General features: G+C 45.8%; 1 protein-coding gene and 1 pseudogene across 1 annotated transcript in view; both read right to left on the bottom strand.

The window, feature by feature from the left end:
• Positions 1-23,014, bottom strand: part of ALOX5 (arachidonate 5-lipoxygenase) — a 48,338-nt gene that overhangs the window by 18,143 nt on the left and 7,181 nt on the right. The window contains exons 2-4 of the mRNA XM_074374400.1: positions 22,713-22,911; positions 17,975-18,056; positions 6,101-6,223 (exon numbers count right to left, since the gene is read on the bottom strand). Coding sequence (XP_074230501.1) covers positions 6,101-6,223; positions 17,975-18,056; positions 22,713-22,911 — 404 coding nt within the window. The remainder of the gene's footprint in view (positions 1-6,100; positions 6,224-17,974; positions 18,057-22,712; positions 22,912-23,014) is intronic.
• On the bottom strand, positions 18,306-18,404 carry LOC123619301 (U6 spliceosomal RNA; annotated as a pseudogene).

The following is a 23,014-nucleotide window of genomic DNA, read 5'->3' on the forward strand; positions in this document are numbered from 1 at the left end:
GAAGTGTCCATAGCTCAGTACCCCCTAGGCGTGAAATTCTTGGAGCTGGGACCAAGGGACCACTTTTGATTCATCTTGGGCTCCCACCTCCTGGGAGTTCAATAAGCATTTGTCAAAGGATGAGCAGCAGGTAGCCTCCTCTGGGCCGATTCCTGGGGTGGGGGTGGGTGGGGGCGGGTAGGACACCCCAAAGAGCCAACAAACAGGCTGTGACTGAGCCTGAGAAGGCATCTCCCTGGCCGGTCTCCTTCCTCGGGCTCAGGAATGAGAAGAAAGTCCTCTCAAGCACCCAGCACGGAGTTAGTTACTAGAGGGTACTCACCCACGGTGTGCACTGCCTACGTTAGTTCATTTAAGTCTCATAACAATTCTAGCAGTGAGGCAGCAACAGCCTCATTTTTTAGGAAGAATCCGGGTCAGAAAATTTAAATAACTCTCCCAAGATGGTGCAGCCAGAGTTTGAAACAACCGCAGGTGACCAGGCTCTACCTAGGGCGACCTTTTGCTTCCAAAGGGTACTCAGAGATGAGTGGATACCTGTTGCTAGAATTTTAATAGATTAGTAGATTTTTTTTCCCCAGGAAAGCAAAGTATCACCTGGCTACTCCGAGTGTGATCCACGGACTGACGGCACCAGCACCCCCACACCCCCAGGACCTTATTAGAAATGCAGATTCTCAGGCGCCACTTCAGACCCCCAACCCTGAATCAGAAACTCTGGGAGTGGGTTCACAAGTCTGGATTTTAACAGGCCATCTAGGGGATTCTGATGCAAGCTATAATCTGAGGACCACTGCTGGAGAGGCTGCAATGTTTTCCAAATGAATTTGGCAATAAAAGAAACCCCCTTTAAAGGAAATACTACTTTAAGATTTGTTAACTTACGTCTGTATTTTATGACCCCTTTTGAACAAAAAACTGCTACTTTAGCAAATATAATTTTTAAAAAATGTCCAGGTTTGCCTAACTTTTAGGTGGGAATGATTTACCTCTACATTTTCCCCAGGAAATTTTATCTTCCCATGGGACCCACCTCTGATTTTAGAGCAGAATTCAATAGAGATAAATAGCATTGAAATACAGACATTACAGGCATCAGTTTAAATAAGGAGGAAATGAGTTTAAAAATTTCCAAGAAGATCCGAGGGCTTGGACAGCATTTGTAAAGTCAAGAGGGGAGAATCCTGTCTTCTACGAGTGCTTTGGTGACGTGGAGCCAACCTGTTACTGAGCTGGGGTGGCAGCAAGAGGACATGGGGGCTTCTTCCCACACAAAACTCATGGTTTGGGCCTCCAAAGTCATGAGAATGAGCTCCCCCCGGGCTCCCTCCTCTCTGTGCCTTCATCTCCCATCTCTTGCTCCCTCCCAGCCTCCGAGGGTCCCACCCACCTCCCTCTTCCTCCACAGGAACTCCGCCCCATCCATCATCAGCCCATCTTTTCTCTTCAGCCTCCTGCTCTACATCTCAGGGTCCTGCTCTTCCCTTGTGTTCACTGCCAGCTTTTTCTAGGAGCCGCCATGTACGTCATTTCGTCTGACCTCAAACAAGCAGTGGGTGGCCAGTCTGGGGGGCTGGGAGCGGAGCATGGAGGTGCTACTGCCTTCAGACCACACAACTCTCCCTGAGCCCCCCAACAAAGCCTCTGTCTGAACCTCGACTCCCTCTCCCCTGTCCCTTGCATGGCTCTCAATGGTCCCTGAGGCCCCTCTACTTAGCCCTGAGCCTGCATGTCCCTCTCCCGCTTTGCCACCAGAGGCTGCATCGGGCTCTCAACTTCAATGTGCCCCCAAACTGGACTCATCTCCGCCACCCCCACCCCTTCTGGTGCAGCTTTCCATGTTAACAGCCACCCCCGTTTCCCTACAAGCCAGATGTACAACAGCAAGGATGTCCTGGGTTCTCCGCTCAGCCTCTCCCTATTTTGACCCGAATTCCAACCAGATCCCAGGGCCATCCACACCACGTCACAAAGTCCTTCCTCCTATCCCGTTCCCTGTCTTTGTTCAGCCTCTTCCTCACCCCTGGGCACTCTCCTCTGACCCCCAAAAATGGCCAGGTCAAGCCTCTGCAATGCGGCTGACCTCTCTCTCCCCGCTTTTCACTAAACACTGCAAATCCAGACCCCAGCAAGAAGGAAGCCTCCTCAAAGAGCTGCCCTGACCCGATCGCATCTGATGGAGAAACGCGCGGTGGGTGAGGGCCCGAGTACTCTGGTCTAGCCCGACCCTGGCCACCTCTCCCAGTTCACCCCACTTCTGCATTGTTCTGCTCTACTGGGAAGGAAGCACTTTCTCAATTCCCTTTAAAGAGGACGTTCCCCGACCAGCCCAGCCACCTCCTGCCATCAGAGCTCCAGGCTGCAGATGGTGAGTGATGAGTAAACCAATCAGTTGCTCTTCCTCTGATGCCACCAGAAAATTTCACAACCTACTTGGTTCTGCGAGCAGGTCCAGCCACACCCAACCTTTGTGTGTGATGCTCTCTCCATCAGAGCATCCTTACCCCACTTTTCCAGGTCCCTACTTGTGTCTGTCTGGCCAGTTGCAAGGTCAGTTGCCCTTCTGCTGGGAAGCCTTCCTGGACCCAATACAGAGATAACCCCAGACAGAGTGAGGATCCTTCTGTAAGCCTGCACTCCTATGAAGGAGCAAGTGCAAGCAAGCAAAGGCGCCCCTGAGTGGCCAGCTGGGTCACACCCTATTCATTCTGACAGTTTCCCGGCTGGCTTGACCCCATCACCAGAAATAGATGAAGACTAATGCTGTCCTTAGGGAGAATCTTCTCTGTGCAGGGCTGACATATGTGGTCCCTTAATATTCTCACAACAACCTGAGTAGGGGGTATGGTCTCATTTTTCAGATGAAGACATGAGGGCTCAGAGAAGTTAGACAGCTTCCCTAAGATCACCCACCACTAGCCCAGAGCCCTCTCCTGTGCACCCCTCATCTCCCGGCGGGGAGGTGGGGGTGGGGTCCCTCTGAGCAGCTTTCCTGAGCTCCAGTCCCTTTGACTTAAGCTGCATCCCCCCTCAAATGCAAAGGCTGCATCTCTTCTTTGCTTCTTAGGACCTCATGGTCCTCGGATCCCCGTGCCAACAGAGCTGGTGCTCAGCCGACCACCCAAGCTGGGCTTTGCCAGGAGGGGCTGAGGGCCCATCTCAGGATTCCTTTGCTCGGTTCCTGCCAAACAGTCTGCAGCTCAGGGGGCCAAGTGATGTGGAAGATGGGGAGAAAGATGGGCTATGGTGTCACTGGAGAAATGGTGGCTTGTGTGGCGCAGTACTGGGGAGCCCTGGAGGAGGCCTTACTCAGACCCAGGGGCTTCTAGGAGCTTCTGGGAGAAGGAGCACCTCACCCAAGTCCTGAAAAATCATGGGTTGGACTGGGCTAGGAAAAGAAGGGGAGAAAGGGCATTTGAGGCAGAGGAAACAGTGATGCCAAGACAAGGGGGCACGAGGAAGACCTGCAAACCAGTTCTGGATGCACACGGCTGCATGGTCTCTGTGCATCAGGGACCCGAGGGAAGGCTGGGGAGCTGGACTCGGCCGCCTGTAGTTGGGGTCATCGCTGAAGGATTTTAGGTAGGAGAGTCAAACAATTGTATTTGCCTTGTGGAAGAAGCCTCCAACCAACTAGACATGCACTTGAGAATTACCTTCCAGTTGCCGTGAGATGGAACGCGGGGAAGCAGGCAGAAAAATGTTCCTGGATGTCCCAAGGAGAGATGGCGGAGCTGGGAGAGGAGGATCTGCAACCTGAGACCCCAGGGGATGGCCATGACCCCACGGGCACCTGGGTGGAGGATGAGGCCAAGGGAGGCATCTCACCGGTGGTTTCAACCCTGGTTGGACATTGGAATCCCCCAGGGAGCTTTTAAAATATACACATGCCTGTGCTGCAGACGGTGGCTTAATAGCCTGGCTAGGGTGAGGCAGCGTGGAATCTTAACGTTAAATGTAGAGTTAGGATTGAGAACCGCTGCTCTCGGATGCTGTGAGCCATGATGGTGATATATGAGAAGTAACAGGTAATTGTGTGTGTATATGTGTGTGTGTGTTTGTGTGTGTGTGTGTAGAGGGCCTGAGAGGTGGCAACAAAGAGGCCCCTGAAAGGCCAGTTGGGTCGCACCCTATTCATTCTGACAGTTTACTGGGCACCTATTCTGTGGTGGCTGCTGTGCTAGATGCCTGAGATATGAAGATGACAATGACCTTAAGAAACACGAAGCAGACATGAGAAAGGCACAGCCTAGTTATCACTCCACCATCTCTTCACCCTCCCACCCCCATCCCTCCACCATTGTCCATCCATCCATCCATTCATCTCTCCACCCATCCCTCCATCTACCCATTCATCTCTCCACCCATCCCTCCATCCACCCATTCATCTCTCCATCCCTCCCTCCAACCACCCGTTCATCTCTCCACCCATCCCTCCATCCACCCGTTCATCTCTCCACCCATCCCTCCATCCACCTGTTCATCTCTCCACCCATCCCTCCATCCACCCGTTCATCTCTCCACCCATCCCTCCATCCATCCATCCATCCCTCCATCATAAGCAAGCAGAGGTGGCATCACTCCCCAAAGCAGTCTTATTGTCTCCTCTGAGATAACACCTCCTCCTCATTGTCTCTCTATCCTTATCGTCTTCTCTCCAAACTGCCCCTTTCACCAGGGCCTTCTTGTTCCATCCTGGTCTGGGCTCTGCTCTACTAAAGCCACAAGCCTTTGACTCAGTTAACACCCACCCCTGCGTGGGAAGTGAGACACTGAATCGCCCTGATGTTTCCAGGGACCAGAGGTTGGGTACTGCTGCATCACTCATCCAGTGGTTTGGTTTTAATTGTTCTCTCCAGGCGATCCCAGTTGTAATAGGGGGAAAAAAAAATCCCCCGCGTTGGACCCAAAGAGACCTAGATTCAAATCCTGGTTTTGCCCATTTCTGCCTAACTGACTTGAGGCAAATTCCTTGACCTCGACCCTGAGGCGCCCAAATTTAGTCACCTGGAAATGATCCAGAACAGTCCCTACTTCCCTTGCTGGGAAGGTTCTCTGCAGAAAGCACCCACACTTACAGAATGGCCCTTAGCAGAAGCTGGATAAGCATCAGGCCTTACCACTGCCCGCCTCCCACTGAGACGCAAATGCAGGGAGACAATGGCATCTGGTTTTTCCGATGTGAAGGGATTCCCTGCCTTCTTGAGGGGAGCAGCTCTGCACCTGAGCAAACGCTGCCATAAAAACTGGCTGGGTTAGTGCTTATCTACCTGTCTCCCTCCTGGTGACGCCCACACAAGGCCAGGGCCCACCCTGGAGGGCTCTCACTCTGGCCATGGGTGGGGGCCTGACACGCCGAGGTACTGAAGCTCCTTGGGGCAGTCTACGCTTGGTCATGTGGCAGAACCACAGATTTAGGGTTTGCCAGATTTGCATGATTGTGAGAATTCCCTAAAGCGTTCAGTGTACAGATTCAAAGGCTCCTCCACCAGCCCCAGGGCGTGGCTGGGCTCCACGTTGGTAACAAGCACCCAGGGCATCTTTGAAAACCATGCAGTAATTTAACCGCCAATTAGAAGTACAGAGCTCGGGTCTCTGCCATTTCTCAGCAGGGGATGCTGGACAAGGTATTTGACTTCCTTTTTTCCCAGAATCCTCCACTGCCGATAGGGACAGAAACCGTGCCTGCCTCCCGAGATTGTCGTGACAGATGGACAGGGACGAGTGTGAGCGACCAGCACAGGCCTGTTGCCATGACTACTGCAGCACCCTGCCAGCTAGGCGACAGCCTGGACACTGCCTTCCCTTGAATTGGCCGGAGGGAGGATGAGCCGTGGGTGGAGGTGGGGTATCCCCTGTAAACACCTCCACTCTGGGCTGAGAACATAGCTGTGTTTGGTACGTGGAGTCCTCCAGACTGTAACATTGTTTAGATGCAGGTTCCCCTGCGGCTGCGCATTTAGGATCCATGCTGCAGCCAAGATACAAACGATTTGGGAAGAGTTGCCCAGTGGAGCTAGTCCTCCGAGCCCCAGGCTCCCCGAGGAGAGGAGTGAGGGTCCCACCTCCGGCCCCAGGCGCTGAGTTCACTCGCACTTACGCTTTGGAGTAGTTCAGAACGAAGTCCACTCCTTTCTCACTATCGAACTGGATATCTCGGGGTAAATCCCTGTGGCATTTGGCGTCGATACTCAGCGGGAAACCAGGGTTCCATTCCATCCATCTGAGTATGAAAAAGAAGAAAACTGGGTGAAATGCGTGGCCCTGGAGTTGGCCCCTCAGGCTGAAAGTTGCCCGTGTGGTCACCGCGTTGTAACCGAGTGTGTGTCCAGCAAGGTACTGGGATGCCTCCCAAAGCCTGGGGGCACCCCACTTTGCTGTGCCCTGAGCATTGCAGCGGGCAGACCGAGACCCCTTAACTTGAGGCCGGGCTTCTGGCAGGGGGATGGTGAACGGTAGGCATGCGCCGGTGCGAGCAGACAGCATCACAAGACCCCATTTATTTGAGGTGTCGTGCAAGGGCAATGTCTCCCCAGCACAGATCTGCCTTGCCAATTACTGGAGATAGAAGTGGTTGAGGCTGCCCCACCACACCTGACCGGGACATGCAACCTCCCACCAGCTGTCAGCACCCTTGCATTGTGTGTAGTGGACTGGGGGTGGGGGTGGGGGGTGGGGTGGGTGTGTACAGTGCGCATGCGCTCCCACAGGGCGCGCAAGGCCCCAGGGCAGTTGGGCGGGGAACTCCAGGCACAGACCGCTGCCAATTGCCGGTTTAGAAGTTGTTACAATCAAGATAGCTCCCATCAAAGACAGGCCAGTGCACTCTCTGGCCAAAATGTTTAGAGCCTGGAGTCCTGGAAACTTATCCTGCTTCGCTGGGCATTTACGGCTTTGTTTGTTTGTTTTCACTTTTTTTATTTACTGCCAAACCCAACCAAACCAAAACCCTGTTTGTTTCTTTAGGGCAGGGAGAATGATCTTATATTTGTTTAAAAATGAAAATTTACATTCAGGGATTTCAGCTTTTCCATTTGTATTCGTAGTTCTCTGTCCTTTTTCATCTCTTATGGGAGGGAAGTGAAACACGAAGAGTTGAGATCATTAAAAAGTCTTGAGGACCTTTAATACCATCTTGCGCTTTTCCCGTCACAAGAATTCCCACTGTTTTTCGAGGTGTCCTGTTGGCCCAGTAAGCCTTTCCTTAGGATCATTAAAGGTGAACAGGACCTGGATATGATCACCTTTAGAGCAAACGCATTCTGAAAAGCGTTTTCTATTGTATAGCATCTTACATTCCTCACTGTTGGTTTAGTTACGATGCTCTTTTTTCCTACACACTAAGAAAATGTTCTATTTTTGTTGATTGTATTAACATCAATGCTGGAACATTAACAAGGATAAAAATGTGGATGGACGCACAAATATCAACTATTTATTGATTGTTTTCCCTTTGTTTTAGAAAACAATTCCAGGTATCTCCAACAGATGTCTAAAATCAAGGCAGTCATCTGCGAGCCCCACTAGTATTAACTGTCAGTTAACTATCATTAGTCAAATCAATTTTTTTAATCTTTTTCTTTTGTACTTTTTTCCCCCTTAACAGAGGCACTGGGGCACTGGGGATTGAACTCAGGACCTCGTGCATGCCAAGCATGCACTCCACCACTGAGCTATACCCCTCCCTCAATCAATTTAAATATTACTAACCATTTTCTCCTTGCCACTGGGAAGCCCAGGGGCTGTAATGAATTTTAAGAGCTGAACGGAGCTGGATTTTTTTCAGTGTGTAAACCTGAGCCCAGGGAGGAAAGCTGTGCCAGCGAACGCGTGCACATTTTCTTAAGCGGAGAGTTTACTTGGAGCACCTTTCTTCCACCTTCCTGCCAATCCCCCAGCCTCCTGAGGGTGGTAGCACCTATGAGCGTTAAGTGGCTGGCCTCGGGTGCTCAGGAGATGGTGGCCTCTCAGCGCGTGGGGACAGTATAGTTTGCCAGCTGGCTTATCACTGGCACCTGAAACCACACACCTATGTCCTTTCCCCTGCAGGCACTGTTGCCTGAGAGACCAGACAGGCTGACCTACACAGGGGCCAGAGGTCTTCACACCCACTGATAAATAAACAAAGAAAAAAATCACACTCCCTTGGGGAAGACCAATTTGAACAGTCAGGTAGCAGGAAGGAAGCAGAAAAGGCATTTAATTTCTTTAAAAAAAAGAAAAAAGAGAGAGAGAGAGAAGTCTTAGGGAGATGCAATTGGAATGTAAAAAGACTTTGCAAACACAAAACATGATTTCTGAACTGAAAATTCCAGAGAAAAACGGAAAAAGAGCATAACAGTTACTGTGAGATCTGACTGGTCTCTTGGAACAAAATTTATTCATTTCATAACTAATTACTGAGCACCTGCTATGTGCCAGACACTGCCCTGGGGAAAATGGAAGAAAATGTAACACGAACACACAAAGAAATGGAAGCTACGGATGAAACCCTGGGAGACGCGAAAACAAAATTAAAGAAATAGAAAAAAACTTCCTTAGGCTGAAGGGACCTCAAGGTTCTGACTAAATCCTAGGCAGGAAAAAAGAAAAGAAAAAAGGCACTCCTAGATCTGTACTGGTTAAATTATAAAATGTCGAAGAGGAGAATGTGGGGGTGGGAGGGAAGCAGGGGGAACGGAGAGAGAAGGGCGGGGAGAGTCTCACAGAAACTCACAAGCTTCCGGGAAAAGAAAAATAACCAAACCATTATTAGGTTTCTCATTTGTCCTACTGAACACAGGGATAAAGAGCGTTTACAGACTTTTTTTCTTTTTTTAGATCATCATTTAAGCATCTTGTATCAAGTCAAGGAATAAGTGAAGGCAAGAGAAATATTTTGGGGGCGGTGCACAGACAAGTACGGATTCAGGCATTGTATTATCCACATATGCTTTCTGAGGAACTTAGCAAGTTCAGGAAAACAAAAATGACATTAGAATGAACGAAGAAGTTTCTAAATATTGTGAACAGTGGTCATCAGAAAACAACAGCAAATACATTAAACAAACAAAAATATCAAGGGCATTTTCTCAAGTCAAGACCCAGAGAGGATGCTCATCCTTGTTACTGTTACTTGTTTGAGGAATAAGAAAAAATTAGCAGGGATGTAAATAATGTAACCTAAAAGACAAAAGCATCATCATTTACATAATATGATTTAATAACTAGGTAACTAAAAACACTCACTCAAAATAATTGGAGCCAACAAATAGTTTATTAAGGTATCAATACAAAGTAAATATTAAAAAACAAGAATTTATCTTTATTCCAGCAATACTTATTTCCAAATGGAAAAAAAATCCCACTTAAGAATGGTAAAAGCTATAGTTTCTCTTGGTATAAAGTCACTGGAAAGGTGAAAGAACTTCATGAAGAAAACTAAAAATCTTACTGAAAGACATCACATAAGATCTAAATTGGTGGAAAGATGGAATATCTCTAAGATGCCAGTTAGTACAGGACACATTTACATGTAACTCATAGCAATTCTCATCATGAAAAACTTGAAAAAGAACAGCGAGATAACGAAACTATTAGCATTTACTCGAAAGTTCTGATAACCAAAAGAAGGCACTGGGCCATGGAGTAGAAAAACAGACCCAAGAAAACATGTGAATATAATATAAAACTAGCTAATTTTTTATCCAGTGCGTCCTTTCTGTCAAATACTAGGCTATGCGTTTTCATGGTTTAAACTGTTTCATTCTCTCAAGAAGCCCCATGAGATAGTACTATTATTTCCCCCATTTTACAGATGAGGGAATTGAGGCACAGAGAGATGAAACAACTTTCACAGGACTTGGAGTAAGTGGAAGTACACGGGAGCTGAGCCCAGGCACCAGCTTCAGGGCCCACGCACGTGGCTGCCGCCCAGCACCAGCTCTGTGTGCCCTGAGTGTCATCCTAAAGCAGTGGGAAGAAATGTACTATGTAATAAACGATACCAGGGATGTATCACTCAAATGTGGAATGTAAAAAAGAAAAAAAAAAAAAAGAGGACACTAATGAACTCATCTACAAAACAGAAACAGATTCACAGACATAGTAAACAATCTTATGGTTACAGGGCGGGGGAAGAGGGTGGGAAGGGATAAATTGGGTGTTTTGAGATTTGCAAATGTTAGCCACTATGCATGAAAATAGATATAAAACAAATTCCTTCTGTATAGCACAGGAAACTATATTCAATATCTTGTAACAACCTTTAATGAAAAAGAATATGAAAATGAATATATGTATATATGCATGACTGGGGCATTATGCTGTATACCAGAAACTGACACATTGTAACTGACTATACTTCAATTAAATAAATAAGTAAATGAAAATTTAAAAAATACATGGCAAATGAATTAAAGGCCTAAAATTTAAAAATTATACAAATATTAGACAAAAATATGAGTATTTATGTAACACTGGGGTGAAGAGGGCCTTCTTAAGCAAAGCTGGAAACCCAAAAGTTATAAAGGAAGAAGAAAACATTCAGTAAAGGAAATAAAGACCTAAAATCTGTGACAAAAGTGATGAAGACAAATGATATACACTATAAATATATTATAGGGATATTACCCTAATATATAAAGAGTTCCTTTAGATTAATAAGTCTACAGAAAAATAAAGCATGTAAATAGGCAATTCAAAGACGAGGCAATGCAGAGAGGCTTACCTCAGCAGAGGTCAGGGGCATGCAGATTAAGACAGCCACAGGGTCTCACTTAAGGATTTCTGGATTGTCAAAAATTTAAAAGATCGATGTCTTCAGGTATTGGTGAAGATATGGACAAAAGTATATTTTCGTATGGCCATTGGTGGGATCAAAAATTGCTATACAGCTTTGGGAAGGGAATTTTGTCAGTATTTCTTAAAATAAAAAATGCTGATTTGACCCAGCAATATGAGTTCTGGAAATGAATCTGACAGGAGTGAAAGCACCAGTACATCAGTTAGGGGGAGGGTACAGCTCAGTGGTAGAGTGCCTGCTTAGCATGTACGAGGTCCCGGGTTCACTCCCCAGCCCCTCTATTTAAATAAACAAACAAACAAACCTAATTACCTCACCTCCCACAAAGAAAACAAGAATCAAAGAGATTTTAAAAATTAAAAAAAAATTTTTTTAAAAGCACCAGTACATCAAGATGTTTGTACAAGGTTCTTTCTTGCAGCACTGTTTTTAATACCAAAACCAAATACACAAATGGAAAACAAGCTAGATGTCTATTAACAGGAAGACAGTTGAATAAGTTCTGGTACTATCATGTTAAAGCAAGAAATACGTGGCATCTGAAGAAAGAGGGGAACCATGAGAGGCTACTTCACACACATTAGACTGGCAAGAAAGAATATGTTTCGAGGTGCAAGGTGGGTCAATGATGCTGCAGAGAAATAACAACTCAGGAACAGCTTCTAGGGCTGACATTGGCAGACTCCTTTGGAAAACAGTTAGCACTATGTAGAAAACAACGCGTGGTCTGTAACATTGTGTGTCTACTTCTAGGGATGTTCCCTAGAGTCACTGGTATTTCACAAGAGCACCAGGAGACCAGATGTAGGAGGAAGCTTGTGGCAGTGCCACATGTAACAGACAAAAATTAAAGCCCCGCCCACACATCCACCAGCAGGGGAGCCTGTGAACACGGTGGTTTATGCACACAATATACAGAAGCTGAAATGAAAGGACGGCATCTATCTGTGTCAACTGGATGCTCTTCAAAACAGAATGATGAGTGAAAAAAACAGTAAGCCAAAGAATGATTAGATTAAATGATGTAGATTAACCCCACCAGACTATCCATTCTGTGCATGCATGTGTGTGTCTGTGTGTACTGCACAGGTATACGCAGTCACAGTGAGGGAACACGGGTACTGGGTTATGACCTGTGTTGGCTTCTCCATCTCCTTGCCTGGCTGGTTGAGTGACGAGGGCCAGCTGGACTTGCCCACGTCTGACATACTGGAGACTATTCTTAGTCCTTAATTTACATCCAAACTCTAATCTGGAAGCCTGAGCATTCCTGTGAAAGAGGAACTCTAAGAATATGCAGACGGTGCAAAGTTCAGTGTTTCCTGCATGGAAGCAGAGGAGGAGGTCTGAAAAGGGCAGATGAGTACAAGGAGGAAGGAAAAAATGACGCTTAGATCTAAGAAAGGGACAGACTATCTCACCAGAAAACCCTCTGCCCTATCTCCCTAGACCCTGCCAAAAGCCCCATCCGTGTAGAACAAACACACCACTGAATCCACGTCTCCCTGGGAAAAGGGTGTTTCCCAAAGTGTGCTGCACAGAGCACTCATTCTGCAGGACTTTAAGAATCGTATATCAAATTCTCTTGGGAAACACTCGGTTAAAAAAATTACCTGGGGTCCATTACCCCAGAACTTCAGAATCCTTACTGCTTATATGCATTGTGAACCTGCCTCTAGGAAGGGGATGTGATAAACAGTTTCACAAACTTGTTTTACCATGGGACCCTTTTTCTGGGGAGAAAGTTTTGAGACCAATGCTCCAGGACACACTTTGGAAAATACTGGGTTAAGACAAAATGCCTCTAAGACTGATTTTAATTTATCAGCCATTCACATCTTAGTCTGAATTAGTGTGGAACTATTAAGACTTGCTGTCCACTCTCTTAGGAGAACACAAACTAGCCTGATTCTCTGGTAGCTGTCTAACATCACCATAGTCTAGGACTCCTTCTTTTCACAAGGCCAGAAGCACACAGGGTACTCAGTGGAGGGGCTTTGCCACGGGTGGTTGAAGTAGGGAGGAAAGTCAAGGAGGGGACATATAAGCACCAACCCTTTAGGACTCTTGAACAACACCTTGTGCACTGACCCAGGTACTACAGTCTCCAAACACATCATATGGTGCCTGAGCTGAGAGCTTACCCACAAATATTCTACAACAAATTGCAAATTCATAGATCCTTAACATTACCCAGTAGCATCAGATTAATCTCCCATACCTGCCACTAAAAACATAAAAGTTTCACTAAAAATTTTTATTGTGAAATAGGCTATGTAAATGTATGTATGCAATATATGTATATATGCACACACTCACATATGCAGAGAAGTGTACAAAACATCTGTACAATCAGCATCCAGATGAAAAATCAGAACATCACCAGTACCCTCAGTCCCCCTGCCCACTCAGCCTCCCTGATTATCTCACCTTTGTGATACTTACTTTCCCTTCTATTGTTTATTATCCCACTGCTACACAAGTTTGCCTAAACGATATAATTCCAAACTTTATGGACTGGCCAGACCCGGGTCTGACTTCTGTTCTTCAGCACCGGATTTGTGAGGTTCATCCGCGTTGCCCTGGGTCCCAGCAGTTCGTTGCTCTTCCTTGCAGGGGAGATTTATGACAATTTATTTATCTGGTCTACTGTTGATGGATGTTGGGTGGCTTCCATTTTTGGGCTCTCATAAAATCACACCGTCGTGAATATCTCTGGACATGTATCCAGGTGCACAGGCACATGGATTTGGATCCAGGAGGAGAATTTCTGGGCCATTGATTAGAAGGTAACTTCAGTTTCACCAGATGTTGCAAAATTGTGTTCTACAGAGGTTGTCAGCAGTGCCTGAGCCTTCCCACCCCTCCACACCGTCTTTAACACTTGGGTATTGTTTTAATTTTTTTAAATTTTATTTTGTTGAGTAATAGTCAGTTTACAATGCTGTGTCAATTTCCCATATAGAGCACAATGTTTCAGTTATACATGAGCATACATATATGCATTGTCACATTCTTTTTCACCATGAGCTACCACAAGATCTTGCATATATTTCCCTGTGCTATACACAGGTACTAGAATAGATAACACTCGGGTATTGTGATGTTGTTTCAGTTTAGCCCATCTAGGGTGTGTGTCGGGGGAGAGGGGGCATAGCAGCAGCAGCTCATATGAATGAGGCTGATGGAGGAGGGCACAACTCAGGGGTAGAGCACGTGCTTAGCAAGCACAAGGTCCTGGGTTCAATCCCCAGTACTGCCAGTAAAATAAATACATAAACTGAAGGAAGCTAAGCAGCTTTTTATACACTTGCTACTTGTATTTTGTGTGGTGACCGCAGTGCCCATTTTCCTACTGAATTGACAATCCTCATAGATTTTGTTTTTGTAGGGGTCCTTGATATATCATGAATAATAATTCCTGTCCGTCACTCTGTGAGCTGTCTTCTCACTCTCTCTGTGGTGCCTCGTAGCAAAGAGAAGTTCCTCATTTCGAGACAGGTGAGCTCACTCTTTTCCTTTATGATTAGTGTGCTCTGAGTCTTGTTTGAAAAATCTATTTTTTTTCCTTGAGGTCATGATGAAGAATCTTCTATAAGGTTTTGCCTTTTGAATAGACACTTAAGTCTATTCAATCCAAAAATGAGTTTTCTCAGTGACATGAGGTAGAGTCCAATTGCTTCTTTTTTTTTTCCTTCTCCACCTCCCCCACCCCACTTCTGTACTGGTGCGCAATAGCCCCGCACTGCTCACTGTCAGCACCTTCGTAATATATCAAGTGTCCACAGGTGTGTGGCTCTGTTTCCCATTTTTCATTCTGTTTTATAGAAATACAAATTTTGGAAGAAAAGGGGGACAGAGCTAAAGATAATTTTGAGGCTGGGCTGCAATCAGTGGTCTCAGTGGGGATTTCTCAACCACTGGGCAGCAGTAGGACCCTGAGAGTGGGGAGGGGAAAGATAAGGAACTAGGAGATGAGACATGCTTTTACAAATCAGAAAAGTTAAAAAAATAAAAGCTACTACCGGTCTATGGCAAGTACTAGCGAAATGGGTATCCAGCGCATGCATGTATCATGAAGACTGGTTAAAGATTTTTGAAGAGAAATTTGTCAATATATATAAATAACTTATGCTATTTGGTTTAGTAATTTCATTTCTGGGCATCTATCCTGAGGAAATACTTAATAATGCATAAAAAAATCTGCAAAAAGGTTTTCACATTGTTTATAAGAATAAAAAATTAGAAGCCTCCCAAATGTCCAGTCAGGCTGATGTTTAAGTAAACATTGTATGAATGTATTCATACAATTGCATTCATACAATGAAATTATATAAATTATATAAAATTGCATAAAAACTGGAATACTGTTTGTAAAAATATGGGGACACAATTCTGCTATACGTCTAAGGGGGAAAATAGGAGGCTGTCAAGTTGTATATACAGTATAATCCCAAATATATTAAGTGAAAACGGATGGATTACAAGCATGTCTGCTTCCCCATTATTCCCCTTCTCTTGCTTTACTGGATTGAAAAAAAACCTGGCATATTTCATATTCCTCGTAAGAATCTGAACTGTAGAGGGATACGTGGGAAGTGTAACAGTCATCACTCCCCGAAAACTCCCTCTCTGCCCCCACAGCCCAAGCTGACTGTTACGCAGATTCCTTCTGTTCCCTTCTCTTGGAAGGAATCTCAATCTCAAATGTCTCCAGGGGCCAGAGTAGATGAAAGATGCCTTATCAGGTCCTTGCTTATTTTTAAATGGGATTACTTATCTTTTATTTTTGAGTTTCAGGAGTTCTTTACATATTCTAGATTCCAGTCCCTTATCAGATATATGATTTACAAATATGATTTACCCCGTTCTGTGGGTTGTTTTACTTTCTTGATGGTATCTTTGAAGCACAGAAGTTTTACAATTTGATGCTGTCCATTTATCTATTTTTCTTTTGTGGTCACATCTAAAAATCCTTTCCCAAATTCAGGGTCATGAAAGTTTACCCATGTTTTTCTTCAAGGTTTGATAGTTTTAGCTTTTACATTTAGATATTTGATCCATTTTAAGTTAATTTATGTATGTGGTGTGAGGTAAGGGTTCAACTTCATTCTTTTGCATGTGGCTATTCAGTTGTCCCAATACCATTTATTGAAAAGACATTTTTCCCCACTGAATTAATTGTCTTGCTGCCTCTGTTGAAAATTAATTGACCATAAGTGTAAGGGCTTATTTCTGGACTCTCAATTCTATCTCATTGGTCTATACATCTATCCTTATGCTAACACTACATTGTTTTGATTTCTACAGTGGGGTAGTACTTTGGATTTTAAGAAGTTGTGAAATCACCCAACTTTGTTTTTTTTTTTTTTCAAGACTGTTTGACTATTCTGGATTCCTTGCATTTCCATATGAATTTTACAATCAGCTTGTCAATTTCTGCAAAAAAGTCAGCTAAGATTTTGATAAAGTTTGTGCTGAATTTGTACATCACTTTGGGGAGTAATGCCATTTAAACAATATTAAGTCCTTTGGTTCATGAACATGAAATGTCTTTCATCTTATCTAGATTTTCTTTACTTTCAATAATATTTTATAGTTTCCTTTGGTTAAGTCTTAAACTTATTTTGTTAAATTTATTTATAAATATTTTACTCCCTTTGATGTGATTGGAATTGTTTTCTTATTTTAATTTTCAGATTACTGATTGCTAGCATATAGAAAAACAAGTGAATTTTGTATATTGATCTTGTATGCTGCAACCTTGCTGGTTCATGATTTCCAAAGTTTTTTGGTAAATTCCTTAGGATTTTCTATATACAAGATCATGTCATCTGTGAATAGCAATGGTTTTACTTATTCTCTAATACGGATGTCTTTTTTCCCCTCTTGCCTAATTGCCCTGGCTAGAACCTCCAGTACAATGTTGAGTAGAAGTGGTAAAAGCCAACATACTTATCTTATGCCTGGATTTTAGGAGGAAAGCATGCAGTCTTTTCCCATTAAGTATGATGTTAACTGTGAGTTTTTTTGTAGATGTCCTTTATCAGGTTGAGGATGTCCCTTTCAATTCTTATTTTTTGAGTGTTTTGTTTTGTTTTTTTACCATGAAAGGGGGTAGAGTTCTGTCAAGTGCTCTCTCATGTGTCCGCTGAGATGATCATGTGGTTTTTATTTGTTTGTTGATATAGCATATTACCTTAATTGATTTTTGGATATTAAACCAACCTCGCATACTTGGGATAAATTCCACCTAGTCATATTGTATAATGCCTTTTATGTGCTGCTGGATTTTGTTTGCTAGTATTTTGTTGAAAATACTTGTATTTATATTCTTAACAGACACTGATGTATAGTTTTCTTACAACGTCTTTGGTTTTGGTATAATACTCATCTCATACAATGAATTGAGACATGTTCTCTCCTCTTCTATTTTTTGGAAGAGTTTATGCAGGATTGGTATTCATTTTTTAAGTGTTTAGTAGAATTTACCAGTGAAGCCATGTGGGCTTGGGCTTTTCTTTGTAGAAAGTTCTAAAACTACCTTAAAACTGCTTTTAAGTTTTAAAATTAATTTACGATTAGTATTCAACCTCTTTGCTTGTGATTGGTCTACTCAGATGATTTCTTCTTCAGTCAGTTTTGGCAGTTTCTGTCTTTCTAAGGAATTTGTCCATTTCATGTAAGTTATCTAACTGGTTGGTATACAGTCGTTCATATGATTCCATTTTACGCATTTTAATTTCTGTGAAGTTGGTACTGAGGTTCCCTCTAATTTCTAATTTTAACAATTTGAGACCTCTCTTTTTTCTTAGTCTGTTAGCTAAAGATGGGTCAGTTCTGTTGTAGAGTATGTATCATATTTACAATTGAATTATTATAAAAGACATAAGAAGTGAAGGGTAATCCCTATAAGGGGAAATGGGGGAACATCTAGATAAATTCAAGCTTTCGCTGCCCCATTCCTCTGAAATGCCAATATGGTTGATCTCAAGTTTTTTATAACTCCTTCACCATTTCTGCCTGGGGTGGTGTCAAGGTAGAGCTTGGGGACTGAGGAGCACCGGACAGACTTAGTGCCTTGGTCATCCCTTATTGGTGGTGATGGGTCATAACATGGGGGCAGGGTTAGGCCCCTGAGACAGAAGAAACCATGGCCCCATGGCCAACTGGACTGATGTCATAACTCACCGGTACAGTTTTTGCCGTGTTTCCAGTTCTTTACGTCTGTGCTGCTTGAGGATGTGAATTTGGTCATCGCAGGCCAGCTTTGCTGTGAGGAAAGGACGTGTGTGAGAAGAGCCTACAGAAGTCCAGTCACAGCATTCAGCATTCAGGTGTCCCTCCGACACCCTGCCTGTTCCAAGTGCTTTGCATGTATCTTCAAAGCCTCAGAACATTCCCCCATTTTATGGCAAGGAAATGGGAGCTTAGGGAGGTGGAAGAGATTAGCCCTTGAACTTTGCCCAAGGTCACACACCTAATTAATGGATTTTTTTAAAATTGTAGTTAAAAGAAAAAAACAAACCATGAACTCTTCATGAATCTGCATGTCATCCTTGCGCTGGGGCCATACTAATCTCTATATCGTTCCAATTTTAGTAATATGTGCTGCGAGCACTAATGAGTGGATTTTCATCACAAGATGCAAATCCCATGCTCTTAGCCAACTCCCTTTATAAAAGCCGAATGCAATTCCTCCTTGTCCTGCCTGCTCACTTAGCAAGCCAGGGTGCGGGAGGGGGAGCTCTGCATCTCGGGGCTCTGAGAATCACATCCAGAGACATAAGCCAGGCTCGGTTCTCATCCCGCTTTCCGGGGGCAGGCCAACAATTCTCCTCCGCCTCTTCCTGACAGGCACAGGGTGTGCCCATCTCTGGCCCTGCCCTGTGGATTTCTACCTTCAGGCTCTAACCTTCCACTCTGCCCCAAGGGCACTGTCTCTGCTAAGAATCCTGGGGACCCTGGTGCAGAGCTGCCTTTCAGCTCAGAGGAAAGGCGTGTCATGGTCTTTGGCGGATTTCTTTAAACCTCTACAGAGTAGTTCACTCCTGCAATTCTCATGCAGAGCAGAACTGGCAGCTGACTGTGGGTTTTCATGCTGCCCGAGAGAGCAGTGGGGGCTCATGACTCTCGTGTGTCTAAGTCCAGTTGGTTGCTTCCTGGAGAAACGTGTGATGCAAGACTCAAGATGCTGGAACTGTCCAGTTTCCTGTGGTCCCGACACAGAGGCTTGAGGATGAAGCTCAATTCTAAAACAGCCTGTCTTGTCCTAGAGTGTGGGCTTAGGAAGAGACTTTCCTGGGTTTGGACTTGGTCTGTTTCATTCAAGCTGTGTGATCTGGTGTAGGTTACCTAAACTTCCTCCCATGTAAAATGGAGATAAAGATGCCTCTTTCTAGGGCCATGGTGGGGATTTAGTGAGAGATTGCAGTAAATCTCTCACTAAATCCACACAGAGCTTGGAATCAGTAAGTGCCTAATAAATGGGAATAATGTTTATCACTGTGGTCCTTATACTCCTCATGGACCTGACCCTTCTCTTCCTCCCTCCAAGCTAGACTTCAAAGGTATCTCATCTCTCATTCCAGGAGTGGGGCAGGTAGCTAAGGGCAGGGTGACACTTCTCAGGACCTTTAGAGCAGGAGAGGTCAGATCATGATTACCCATGATTACCCTTTATGTTATTATTGAAGGTAAAGCCAGTGAACACAGTCAACAGAGCCCTGATTAGCAGGATTCCAGAGCATCTCCTGCAAAGAGGGCCGATAAATGTGCTTCTCCACTTCTCTGTCCTGAAGGGCCAGGTTTTTTAATATCTTCATTCCTTTACAGGCTGACATGTTTGTAAAATACAATAGAAGTGAACTACTAGGGAAATGAAATTAAAAAACAAGCCAAAGTCCTTCAAAATACAAGCCCTGCTTTGACCATCAGATGTACCCATCATAGAGGTATTCTGGCAAGTTACTAGAAGTTTGTAAACCTGTGCTCAGTCTCTGTACTCACTTCATCGCAGACCAGCACCCAACGGTTCTGAGCCACACTTAGGGCTCTCTGCCCCACTGTACTCTGGCTGAGGCAGCTCCAGTCCCAGGCTTGGAACTGGGACCCAAAGAGGAAGATTAATGGGACACGGCTGCATTCTCCCATGGGGATGGAAAGCCAACCAGCAGGGGAAGCTTGAGGCCACTGAAGGCAAGGTGAGTCTTAACTGTAACAAGAAATCTCATTGGTTGGAGGAGGCACGTTCATCACCTCTAACCCACCTCAAAGAACCCGCCTACTTCTCAGGCGCCCTGCCCTGAGGAATTGAATGAATAGTTCAGAACACGTAGAACTGTAACTTGCCAAGTTCCAAAAGGCAGACAGCTTCCTGATGGTGCTGGAACATTCCACCCTGGTGACTAATAGAACTTCTGGAATGTGGCAGGTGACTGACTGCAGCAGGGTTCAGGGAGGCAGATTCCAAAAGACTGATATGAGTGCCTTGATGAGGCTGTTCCTTTATATAGATGCCTGGGGTCCCTGGGATCAGGGTGACGGCCCTCTGACTTTTATGGTCATCCCCAGTGCAGTGGTGAAATAGTAGATTTCAGAGGTTACCATGTGGTGAGTGAGTAAATTGCCTGTGGGCTGGGCCCCCTCATTTCCAGGTTGTCTGAGGATTGGTTATTGTGTCCACGTGGGGGACTAAAGATGGCCACAAATTCCCTGCCATCCTTCCACTGAGAGGTGGTCTCTGTCCTCCTTGGGTCTGGTGGGCTCTGTGACTGCTTGGACCAACAGAATATGGTAGAAAGTCACACTGTGCCAGCTTCCAGGCCAGGCGTGAAGAAGTGGCAGCTTCCATTTCCTGTCTCTCAGAATACTTCCTCTTGGAAGTCAGCCGTCACATAAGAAGTGCAGCTCCCCTGGGACCACCAAGCTGTGAGAAGCCCAGGCTCCCTGGGGAGGCCTTAAAAACGACACACTATGTGGACTGACAGAGACCACAGAGCCCTGAGGTGCTACCCACGTGAGAGAAGAATCATCTTAGAAGGGAAAACTCTAGCCCTTTCCCCCTCAGCCGATGCCCCGTGGCTCCCAGAGGAACCGCCCAGCTGAGCCTTTCCCCAAATCCAGACCCCTAAGAACACGAGCAAAACAAAATGGCTGTTTAAAGCCACTGAGATTGTTACACAGCAGCCGACAAGTGGAATGTGCTGGATGGCTTCCATGTGCCCCTCCAGATCCACCCTTCACCTTGTCCTGTTCCTAAAAGTCCCTGATCGTCAGGCAATTCACATTGGGTTCAGCCACTAGGAACCCTGCCTAGCAAGTGGAGGGCATCGGAGAGTGAGGAAAGGACATTTATATTTATTCCTGGCCTCTCTGCAGTGTCCCCCCAGGCTGTCTGCATCTCTACAGCGGGCCACAGCCCCTCCCGAGGGAGCTCTGGCTCCAGGACACTCCCCTTCTGGATTAATCTGGCATTCTTTCTCTGCCCCGACCCCACCAGGACCAGCCATGCTCACGGCCCTGCACACTGACCTACATCTTCTGAATATCCCAATTTGAATGTGCTGCATGCTTTCGGCAGGGAGAGATTTGGGGTCTGGGGGAAGAAGGACTGCACAACAGAGACCCTGGCTGGGAGCTGGGCAGGAGGAAGATGTGGAGCTTGTGTTTTCACAAAAAGAGAAATACCCTGCCTGCCACCTTTTACATTCTGGCCACCGCAAGACAATGGTGCATTTGGTCATCTTTTCCCTGCCAGAAGGACAAGGGATAAAAATCCTTTCAGCCCCAATCATTTAGTTTGGAAATATTCTTTGAATTGTGTTTCTTAAGTTAAATTCCATATCAGAGACAGTGGGATGTGGCCTGATCGTTTAAGAACACCAGGCAGAGAAGAGTTTTTTCCTTTTGGTTTTGGTTTTCTTGGCTAAAAAAATAGGGGTAATAATCATACTTGTTTTATCTGCTCTTCTGAAGTTCTGGGAAGAGCCAATGAACTAGTGATGGGAGATGCCCTGTTACCTAGGAATTTACACGGGGCCACTGGTGCCAGCAGGTATTACTTTCCTCGTTATTCTGGTGGATACACAGCATCTTAAGATTTGTCATTCCAGGTTTCAAGTGTGAGAGAACTGAAAGGCCATGACTAAGGTCAGGTAGGATTGTGCTGAGGCATGCATTCGGCTCATGCACACTAAGAGGCTGGTGTGCAAGGTGGGGGTGGGGGTGGGGGTCATTCAGAGGGAGAGTGGCCTCAGCTGACCCCTGCCATCTGCTTGTCCATTTCCTCCTCTGCACCAGGCCAGCTGCGTGTCTCTTACGAAGAATGGCCTTCTGAGGAAGTGCCAGGATAGGGTCTGCCCATTTAAGGGTCTTGCTCTTAAGAGGGCAGATTTTAGGTTCTGTTCTCTTTCAGCAAAAAGTGGGACATCACATTTAATGACTGGGGACTGTGAACTCCAGGTCTGTCCAGGGCGCTTCTGAGCTGGCACTTGGGCACGCTTCCCTCTCCCGCCTGCCTAGGGTCCCTGGAGCCCAAGCCCTACTGTGACCTCAGAGAGGAGAGATGGGAGCTCAGCTGGAGAACTGCCCTTCCAGGAGCTCATCCCAGGGGTACCTGCTACTAGGAACCCCAGTCACCCTCTGAGAGAAAGGGGGTAGCAGTCTTCCCCTGAAGGACTGCAGCACACAGAGGGGCCATGGCCAGATGTGTAGCCTGGGGCCGGTCACTCCACCCTGAGCCCCCGGGCTTGTTATTCTCCGGAGGAAGGTCACACCTCCTGCAGGTGCATCGAGGCACAGAGCAGGTGCTCAACCACGGCGGCCGGCATCATTACTTCCACGAACACAGTTCTTTGGGGAAGGAGGACCTGTAAGCCCTCTTGGCTCCTGGGAAGCCTAGGGAGTGGAATGGGCCTGAAGCACTCACCTCGTCCATCTCTCAGGACGATCTCGCCTTCCCCCGAGATCCAGCGGTAGCAGGGGAACTCGATGTAATCCCCGCAGGGCGTCTTCAGCGTGATGTACTTCAGGTACCAGTCATCGTGGAGCCAGTACTTGCGCTTCTCAATTTTGATCAGCTGGATGTCGCCCAGTTCTTCGTCCACCGTCACATCATAAGAATCAACCTGGGAGGAAAAAAAGGCAAATCAGACTGTCTGGGGGCTCCTGAGCCTTTGTGTCACCCCTCAGCTCATTTGGCTGAGACACCTGCCAGATGCCTGCCCTTGG

This window comes from Camelus bactrianus, chromosome 11 (genome assembly GCF_048773025.1).
Source record: "Camelus bactrianus isolate YW-2024 breed Bactrian camel chromosome 11, ASM4877302v1, whole genome shotgun sequence".
Classification (NCBI taxonomy): Eukaryota; Metazoa; Chordata; class Mammalia; order Artiodactyla; family Camelidae; genus Camelus; species Camelus bactrianus.